The following is a 9,984-nucleotide window of genomic DNA, read 5'->3' as shown; positions in this document are numbered from 1 at the left end:
ACTTGGACATCTCCTGATGGGAAGATACACAATCAAGTAGACCATATTTTGATAGATAGGAGACAGCACTCAAGTATACTTGATGTATGATCATTCAGGGCAGCAGATTGTGATACTGACCACTACCTGTTGGTGGCAAAGGTTAGGGAAAGACTGGCAGTGAGCAAACAAACAACACACAGAGTTCATATGGAGAGGTTCAATCTCAAGGAATTCAATGAAGTAGAGGGTAAGGAGCAGTATTGTGTTGAAATCTAAAATAGGTTCACGGCTTTGGAAAACTTGGAAACTGAGGTGGATGTTAATAAAGCTTGGGAAACTATTAGAGAGAAAATCATAATTTCTGCCAAAGAGAGTCTAGGTAACTATGAGCTGAAGAACCATAAGCCATGGTTCGATGAAGGATGCTCAAAATTACTAGACCAAAGAAAACAAGCCAAACTGCAATGGTTACAGGATCCAAGCAAAATAAATAGGGATAATCTGAACAATATAAGATGTGAAACCAGCAGGGTTTTCAGGAATAAAAAGAGGAAATTCACATCATCAGCATGGACCAGCAGCTGACGTTTCCCATTTAATTTCAGTCCCACTCGGTTTTCCTGGACCTTCCTAATGGCATATTCTGAAGCAAAGTCGAATAGCAATGTTGATAAAGCATATGATGGCTAAACTGAGTAGGAACAAAATCTGTCCAACCATTCAGGCGTGCCTATAGGAAGAGAGACTGAATTTCATGGAGGAAAAATAAAGAGAGGTAAAGCTGTCCCTGCAACAGGTCATGGAGGCCCATAAGGTTGTGAGACATCAAGCCCCCCACACATTTTCTAGACAATCTACTCACAGATGGCATTGAGGTTGCCAGCCCTACGTGCCGGCCATCCTTTACTTCCAGGAAGATTCCTGGTACTCATGTCTGTTAGAGGCTGAGTTGAGCCCAGAGCCATAATGTGCCTGGAAGGATTAGGTCAACTGAAAAATCTAATGACCTCATCAGGAATTGAACCTACTGCCTTCTGGCTTGCAGCATAGTGTCTCAACCAACTATGCTACAGTGTATCCCTGTGAAAATATTAAGTCCAAGATTTTGACGGTGTACATCTATTAAAATCTCGAGATCATTCTTTCACCGTCACAGAACTTTCTCATGCTATGTTATACAAGAATGTAAAAATGACATGGTTCGTGTCTATCATATCGTGTAACAAATACACACAAATAAATGCAGATCCTTGTGTTTTACTATTATCTGGGGGTGGGGTATTTTACAATGCTGCCAGTGCTGAGACCATATTGTATCAAATGGTAGATTGGTTTAAGAATGGTGAAGTGCTGGTGGCAAGGATAGGATATTTTCCAGGAAGGAGGGACAGCCAATTTTCAGGGAAGAAGTCAGAAAATTCACACTAAGCCATTTAAGTCTACGTTTATTAATTTATTAAAGATAATTTCTTTATTGTTATTTGGAATATCTATTTTTCGTCTTCAATTTCGATTTTTTCAAAGATCTGATTGGGAGGGGGCAGATGCCTGACTTCCCCCCACCCCCCTTTGGCAGGCACGACTGCTGTTAGTAATTACAAAGGAAGTCCTGTTTTAACCACATTCTGTATTAAGGCATTTGTTGCAGGATTATACCATCACGATGTACCTGAACCAATACTGGAAAGATGAGCGACTGGCGTTCAGCACAGATGATGAAATTTTGACACTCTCTGGAGATTTTGCTGAGAAGATTTGGGTCCCTGACACATTCTTTGCCAATGACAAGAACAGGTGAAGTACTGGTGTACGTTGGGTCCTTTGTTTTATCTTCAATTATGCCTTAGTATGCTTTATTTCAAGATCTACGAGTAGGATCAAATTCAGTGAGTGTCACACACTGAGACTACCAGATGGCCTTAGACTAAAGTATATAAATCATATTTTGCCTGTTTTATATGAGTGTGAAATTTGGTGTCTTACATTAAGTGAATAACGCAGACTGAGAGTTTTTGAATACAAGGTGTTGAAGGGGATAATTGGATTGATGAGAGGTGAATTTGTAGAATGTTTGAGAAAACTGCATAATGAGTAGCTTCATAACTTGTATGTTTCACTTAATATTGTTAAGACCACTATATGAAGAACAATGATATGAATGAGACATGTGTATTTGTATAAAGGTAAAGTTGTGCCTGTGCTTAACTAATTAAGCACTACACAATGAAGGCTGGATGTATATATCCACGTATTCTTGACCTCGGCACTTGTTGGAGATGAGTGGTCAGTTTCACTCTTAACTGCTTTACCCCCGAGGAAAGAGCCCCCTATACCCATCGGATAGGAGGCTGGGTGGACCCCAGAACTGGTCTGCAAGATATGGATAGGAGACAAATCTTGCCCCTATTGGGTCTTGAGTTGCAACTCCTCAGCCATCAAGCACATAGCCAGTCACATCCATACAAAGGAAAATGGGAAACATAATACAAGTTTTGGTCTGAACACCTGAAAGAATAGGAACACTTGGGAGATCTAAAAGTAGATGGAAGGAAAGTATTGCAATGGATCATAGAAAAATAATACGTTAATCAGATTAAAACTGGTACAGGTTACAGTCAAACTGTGTGGTTTCCTTTTGTGGTTTCAAATACCTGAGTTGCATAAAGACTAAGAATTTATTGATTAATTGAATACAGGTCAAAGTGTCTTTAAGGAAAGCTCCTGACAATTTTCTCTGCTTTTTAAATAAGAGCCAGGATAGCTCAGTCGCTATAGCGACGGGCAATGGGCTGGATTGCCAGGGTTCGATTCTCAACAGGGGAAAGATCGTTATCTTCTTCACAGTGTCCAAACCAGCACTGGGACCCACCAAGTCTCCTATCCAATGGGTACCAGGGAATCTTTCCCAGGGGGTAAAGCAGCAGGGGCACGAAGCTGACCACTCACCTCCATCCAATGCTGAGGTCAAGAATAGTGGAGCTATACCTCCACTCCCCAGTATGTCTACATGACGCATTTAATTAATCAATCACAGGGACAAATTTACCTATTTACCTTTATCTCTTTTCTTAAATGACAAAGTTCATAGATCTTGTCCTGTTTTTAAAAACGTCTACTTTATAACATACAGTTTGACATAAAGAGTTACATAACCACTGAAAAGGGATATGTGAAGTTTCACACTGAAATCATGGGGTACATTGACTAAATGGCTCAGAAACACCAGTATATGCGAAAACTCTGTCCATTGATCTTATAAATTTTCTGTTGTCAGTTTTCTGCATGATGTTACGGAGAGAAATAAACTCGTACGTTTGAATGGTGATGGAAGTATCACATATGGCATGAGATTCACCACAACACTGGCTTGTATGATGGACCTTCATTACTATCCTCTTGATTCACAAAACTGCACTGTCGAAATTGAAAGCTGTGAGTATAATTCACATTATTTCTGTCAGGGCTCTGAATTTTGTTGTATTTTACATGTAATCTGAAGGTTTCTGTGGGGGAGCCAGGTTTTTTCCAGCAGGGGGAGCAAGAAAATTTTCTCTCAAACTTGCATTTAAGACTACTTTCACTGATTGCTCTAAATACTGAAGACAGAAGGGTACTGAAGCTACTGAAAGTAGTGTTAAACAAACAACTAACACGCCACAACCGTCTCCTCTGCAGCTTTACAGTATATATTGTTACTTTCAGATGGCTACACGGTATCAGATGTGGTTATGTACTGGAAAGACACGCCAGTTCGTGGGGTTGATGAAGCAGAGTTGCCACAATTCACCATCATTGGCTGTGAAACCAATGATCGAAAAGAGAAGCTTGCCACTGGCAACTACCAGCGACTCTCGCTTTCCTTTAAGCTGCAACGCAACATTGGTTATTTTGTATTTCAAACATATCTCCCATCAATACTTATCGTCATGTTATCATGGGTTTCCTTCTGGATCAACCACGAAGCAACCAGCGCCCGTGTTGCACTAGGTAACTACACAACCATAACTGACTAACCAACCAACACTGTGGTAGCTGAACCTGAAGTTTCAGTACAACTAAAACTAACACTTGCAATTTGGATATGAATCTCACAACCTGTCTCCCTAATATCCATCTTAAAGTTGGTTCTTGGTCTTTCAAGTTGACATTTTCCAAGATGTTTTGCAACAGAGTTTTGTATGCAATTCTGATCTCCCCCATCCGAACCCTATGCTACTGACTATCCTAGCGATCCTGATATCTTAAATTGATCATTTACCTCATCTTTCTTAGACCCCAATTTCCTGTATACTTTGTTTTCAGACACTTGTAATTTAACACAACAGACTGTCTCATACGCATACAAAACAAATGACAAAATTATGTTGTATATACCAATCTTTGACATTTTGGAAACCATTCTAAAAGAAGAAAATAAAATATATTTTTGGTAATGCTGGCAGCTGTAACTTAGTGAGCTCAATTTATGTTTTCTCTAGAGCTGTGGCCCTCCACGTTTGTCATCTTGTGACCCACTGGCTACTTTGCCCCCCCCCCCCAAAAGAATCACATCACAGTAAAATAAGGCTCATCTTTTTTCCAAAAATTGTATTCTTACAATTAAATACCTCTAAATGTTATATTACTCAGTAAGGGAGTTCTTACAAACAAAAACTGTTAAGAGTTTGTGATAAAATGTTTTATTACTGTAATATAATTGTAATGTGACACAGTACAGTCTGGCAGAAATTCACCAACATTTTCGAGGTTCATACTGCCTCCAGCAAAGAAGTAAGAAGCAAACAACGAATCTGCTTGCTGATTGGACAGCTTATTCTTTGACCCTGAAGATGTAGGCAGTATGTTGCTCTGAAATGTTGGTGAACTTCTACCAGACCACAAGGTGTCATATCTCAGAAGACAACACCCTTCAGTCACTGCTGTCTGAACTCCAAATGCAACACACTGCAGTATTCATTAGTCTGTTGATAACAAAATACAGCATTCTGGCGTCGGCCTGTCAGTCTCCACTTCATGCCTTCTCACATTGCATTGCAGGAATTACGACTGTCCTCACAATGACCACAATTAGCACAGGTGTTCGCAGCTCCCTCCCTCGTATCTCCTACGTGAAGGCTATTGACATCTATTTAGTGATGTGCTTCGTCTTTGTCTTTGCGGCTCTACTCGAATATGCAGCTGTAAATTATACTTACTGGGGAGCTCGTGCTAAAAAGAAATCCAAGAAAACTAAAGAGGCAGAGGATAAGATAACTGTACAAGGTAAGCAATAATCGCTAACTCTTTCACCAACAGAAAACTTACTGAAACAAAGAAGCACATTCTAGTAGGCCTGTCATCAACCAGTCTCGGCGATGCTTAGAGGCTGGTCTTCAGACAGCATGTAGTTCATGTACACATTAACAATGACAGGTGTGGGAATGCAAAGTACTTGGTTTTCAACATTTTCAGCTTCTTAGCTTGAACACGGAAATTTCTCTTGTGTTTCAAGACATAATCTATCAGTTCTTGCATAACTTGTGGCATTTATATTGGCAGTAAGAGGCATAAACAAAGAAAGTATGTTAAGGTTTTGTAGCCAATCTCATGAATTGTACTGACTTTTGGGCTTGAGCCTTGTCACTTGAATGTATAAAATGTGTTGACAAATAATGCCATTGAAATACCGAAAAATCCACAGAACATCTTTACAGATTCTGTAACATACTGGACTACACACAGTGGAAGCCTCATTTAACATTAAATTTAAATGATTCCAAGTCAATAACCTAGAGTTAAATTTCCTACATGTAAGATTTTACTAAAATCAGCATTCAAATGCACCAGCTTAAGATTATATAGCAATAAGTCACAATGACTGGTGGCTAATGAATTGGAAAGCATGTGGAAGGAAGAGGAAGCGACTTAATTTCAGGTACTATTCTGTCACTTTCCTGGATGATTTGAGAAAAAAAGCACACACACACACACAAAAAAACTGTCATGATAGTTGATGTCCTGGTCGATATATGAACCCAGGCACTTCTCAAACACAAGTCAGATGCACCACTGTTTGGGCTAACTTGCGCATTCAAATCCACTGCTTCCAGATGAAATATGAAATGGAGAGTTCAGCGTTCTTTACAGCAGACATCTTCCGTGATGCCAGAAGAAACTTTTTATTGGCTAACATATAAGTTAGAACACTAACCAATCATCCAAGCAAAGTCCTTCCTGACACACACACACACACACACACACACATATATATACTCACAAATAAGTCATCTGATAGAACCTCCGGATTCACCAGAATACAGCTCAAAAAGTGACATGACTCAAACTCAAAATCATCAAGACAAAAAACACAGACTACATAAATATTACCCACATACAGTTTATTTAGACAGATAATAAAAGTTTATATAGATATTCCAAAATAATAAGTATACTGTGCAAGAAAATTGCATTTCAAGTCAAACATTACACTCTCATTATATAAAAGAATTTTTGAGAGATTGCAATAATACTAACCTACCAAACACAATCTCTTCAGAGAGATATGTGGTGACCACAACCAATGCTTCTTGTATAGCACCAGCCGGATCGGTGTCTGACCAGCAGCAGCAGCAGGAAATCATCGAACTGCAGGACCTGCGAATGTCCCCCATCCCGTCCATCCGCAACCGACACAATAGTCGCAATTACTCCTCATCGTCGGCCGAAGGTCTTGACCCTGCCAAGTTTCCACCAAGTTTCCGTATGAATCGTGCTGCTGGTGGCTATTCCTTCCCTGTACGGTCTGCAGGCGGCTTGCGTTTCCGGGGATCAAGAAGTCACCTTCCTCAACACAGCAAACCCAAAGTTTTCCACGCGCTGAAAAGAGGAGCAACTGCTATCAGAGCTTCAATGCCAAAGATTAAAGATGTAAATGTCATAGACAAATATTCACGTATCATATTCCCGTTTTCATTCATGCTGTTCAACGCCGCATACTGGATTTTCTATGTACTTCCTTCTGCACATGGTCCAAAGTGAAGCCGAGGGCTGAACACGGTCCTGGTGGGGTATGTGAACTGTTAAAAGAATACACACACTTTAACTAAGTACAGTGTTGGGAACACAAGACCAATACTGGTCTGAAGTGTTACTGTATCCACTCACAGTCATCCTAACAACGTCAAGAGCAAGGAAAACAAATGAAAATTAGGAAATGTGTAATTATAACTTTGTAAGAATTATAGTGTTTTAAGAGGTCTGGATATTTTGTTGTCTGTTACACCTCAGTCTAATAGATGGCTTGTCAATGTCTGTAATCCACTAAAGTTGAATGATTATATATGCAGGCATGAACACACAAAGAACAACTAAAACATTAAGATGCCTACTTCACCCTAAATGAACATAATTTGATTGTGGCATGTCCTCCACACCAGATGTAATAGTCATACTGTCATGACTCAAGTTTCTTGAATTATCTAGTGGTATTTCCTTCATACTGGATGCAATGCTTATCTAACCATGACTTGATCATTCAAATCTCATTGCTGATGAGTTTGATTACAGTAGCACTATACTGTGCACTCCAACGCTTATACCTACATTTTTATAACTGAATTACTGACCAGATTTAAAACTAGTGGAATAGGTTAAGAGTAGATACTTTAAAATTATTAAGTGCCACTACATGAAGTTTTAGAATGACAGAACCATTGGAAGCATACAGATAAATAAAGGTAAATTAAATTCTGAATGGAGGGTGTTAAAACCTGTCATCTAAGGGTTCTCAGATGACTATGATACTTCATAATCAAAGATATAACTCTGTAAAACAGCAATTTATAAAAATGATCAGCTGTTGCTCTATCCCTTCCTTGGGTTTATTATAGGTTAAAAAGTTGAACAAAGTTTGAAACAAGAATTGAAACAGCAGCTTTAACCTACTTTATATTCATAGATTCTTCATAAGAGATAAAATGGTTATTTTGCCAATACAAAAGTGATACAGAAGCTTATCACAAAGTCACTGCAAAATTTCTTGTTCAGTTGATATAATGACTTCACATATTCTATGTTGAATGTCATCAAGCACAGTTAACACAGGTGTGGTATAGACATAATCTTTTACATACTCCATAGGAAGTACAACTGGAAATCTAGGAGGTCATGATCATATTTATATCCCATCTGAAGAGCCTCTAGTGATGATTCCTCAAACTTAATAACCTGTCCATTAAGAAAAAAAGAACACCATCTACTCTCATACAGAAATGAGTTTCTTTGACATACTCGTACATTTTTAAATATTTGTGCTTTTTATTTTTTTTGCAATGTATTGTAATGATTACACACTCACTCATGGAGCTGGGCCCTTGTTGAGAAGCCGCCAGTTGTGTAGCTACTCAAGAACTTCCCAGCATTTTATGGAACCTGAAGGTTCATTACTGTGTTCACAAGAGCCCTCCACTGGTCCATATCCTGAGCCAGATCAATCCAATACACACCATCCTACCTCTCTAAGATACATTTTAATATTATTGTAATGGAGTACCATAATTCAAATCAGAACAAAAGAGCAGTGGTATCTTTCACAGCAAATTACTGGATCTGATCAACAGAATTTAATATTTATAGAAGGGATTGAATGTTTTAAGCAAATTGCATACTATGTATATATTAGACATCTACATTAAGAGAGGTGATCGAACACTTTAAATACAAACATTTGTGGGGGAACCTTTTATTATTTTGCCTAAAACGTCTCTCAAGGATTCATTATATCTTGAGTAGACAACATTATGGTAGGAAAAGCCTGTGTGTTCAGTGAGATCTTGGTTTCCAACATAAGCTGGGAAGCGAACCAGTAATTTTATAATGGTGTAACAACATACATCACTATGTAATAACCTCAATGTTTTAGACATCCTCACTCCTTCCACTATCTGACGTACTGAAACATTCCTAAGTGGTTGTCCACTAACAACAGAGAGATTGTATGTGAGACAATCTCTGATCAAGCCGCAGTCATTACTGAAGAAAATTAATTATATAATCAATGCCAAAAATAACTCTGAATGGACAGCGCATTCAGACATGTGCAAATGGTGTTGCAGTGTTCATGAAATAATGTAAAAATAGTTACAGTGTTTTCGTCTTTTAAAATTTTTTATTTCAATATATTCGCAATAATTTTAATGAGAATTATATCTGTTACATTAAAATTATCATGAAATTGCATATCCATAGAGGACTCTCCTTAGCTTGTTAATGCTGCCAAAATGTAATATCTTTCCCCCAAATTTTAACTTTCTTTTCCTTGTGATATGTATGGTAAGAATATGTGAAAAAATATATAATGACTACATAAATGTCTAATTTATTTTACATCATTCACCCTAAACTTGGAGATGATCTGTGTTTCACAAGTACAACTTAAATCTATTATAGTGAGGTCATAGAAAGAGGTCTTAAGGATGATAAAGATGACTCAGTTTGATATTCCATGCTTTCTGCTGCTATATTCTGCTCCTGTACAAACCAGCCTAAGTCAACCAATCCAAACGTGCTTATTACTAATTACACTTTGTCTAAAACTTTGATGGTATGTAACACCTTGAAAAGGAAGAAACATCCTGTGTCTTCAACAAGATCTGCAGTGTGATAATTTTGGTTCCTGTCACTATTTGATGATGCAACCTTGACTGACATAGCCACATTGTCCAGACTGGCTCTGAGAACTCATTCAGCCTCCTACACAATGACTCCTGAAGGTAATGTGGCCAGGGCATGAAGCTCACCACTTGTGTCCATTTAGTACAGAGGTTAAGAAAGAAGTGTAGCTATACAGTGTGAGACAATTAAGTTCTGGGGGGGGGGGGTAAATAAAGGGACTTCCCTCCATGAATTTAGTTCAGTCACTCATCAAAATTCACTAATGGCTCCCAACTTCCTTTCCTCCTTAACCTGACGATGAAAATATTTAGACCACCTGTTCAAAAACTTGTTGTTTCCTTTGTGAAATCA

At 38.4% G+C, this 9,984-nt stretch overlaps 1 protein-coding gene and 1 long non-coding RNA gene across 2 annotated transcripts in view; one reads left to right on the top strand and one right to left on the bottom strand.

The window, feature by feature from the left end:
* LOC111861379 (gamma-aminobutyric acid receptor subunit beta-like) overlaps window positions 1-8,319 on the top strand; it is a 32,309-nt gene extending 23,990 nt beyond the window's left edge. The window contains exons 4-8 of the mRNA XM_023845896.2: window positions 1,631-1,776; window positions 3,257-3,414; window positions 3,685-3,969; window positions 5,020-5,244; window positions 6,557-8,319. Of these exons, the coding sequence (XP_023701664.1) occupies window positions 1,631-1,776; window positions 3,257-3,414; window positions 3,685-3,969; window positions 5,020-5,244; window positions 6,557-6,999 (1,257 nt within the window). The 3' untranslated portion in view covers window positions 7,000-8,319. The remainder of the gene's footprint in view (window positions 1-1,630; window positions 1,777-3,256; window positions 3,415-3,684; window positions 3,970-5,019; window positions 5,245-6,556) is intronic.
* LOC117282073 lies at window positions 5,128-6,584 on the bottom strand. The gene is made up of 2 exons (XR_004512672.1): window positions 6,496-6,584; window positions 5,128-5,190 (listed from the first exon to the last, which is right to left on the bottom strand). It is a non-coding gene; the product is annotated as an uncharacterized LOC117282073 (long non-coding RNA).
* Window positions 8,320-9,984: the final 1,665 nt, after the last annotated feature.

The sequence above is a fragment of the Cryptotermes secundus genome, unplaced genomic scaffold (assembly GCF_002891405.2).
Source record: "Cryptotermes secundus unplaced genomic scaffold, Csec_1.0 scaffold289, whole genome shotgun sequence".
Classification (NCBI taxonomy): Eukaryota; Metazoa; Arthropoda; class Insecta; order Blattodea; family Kalotermitidae; genus Cryptotermes; species Cryptotermes secundus.
Note: the sequence above shows the minus strand (reverse complement) of the source record. Positions and strands in the feature narration are given on the sequence as shown.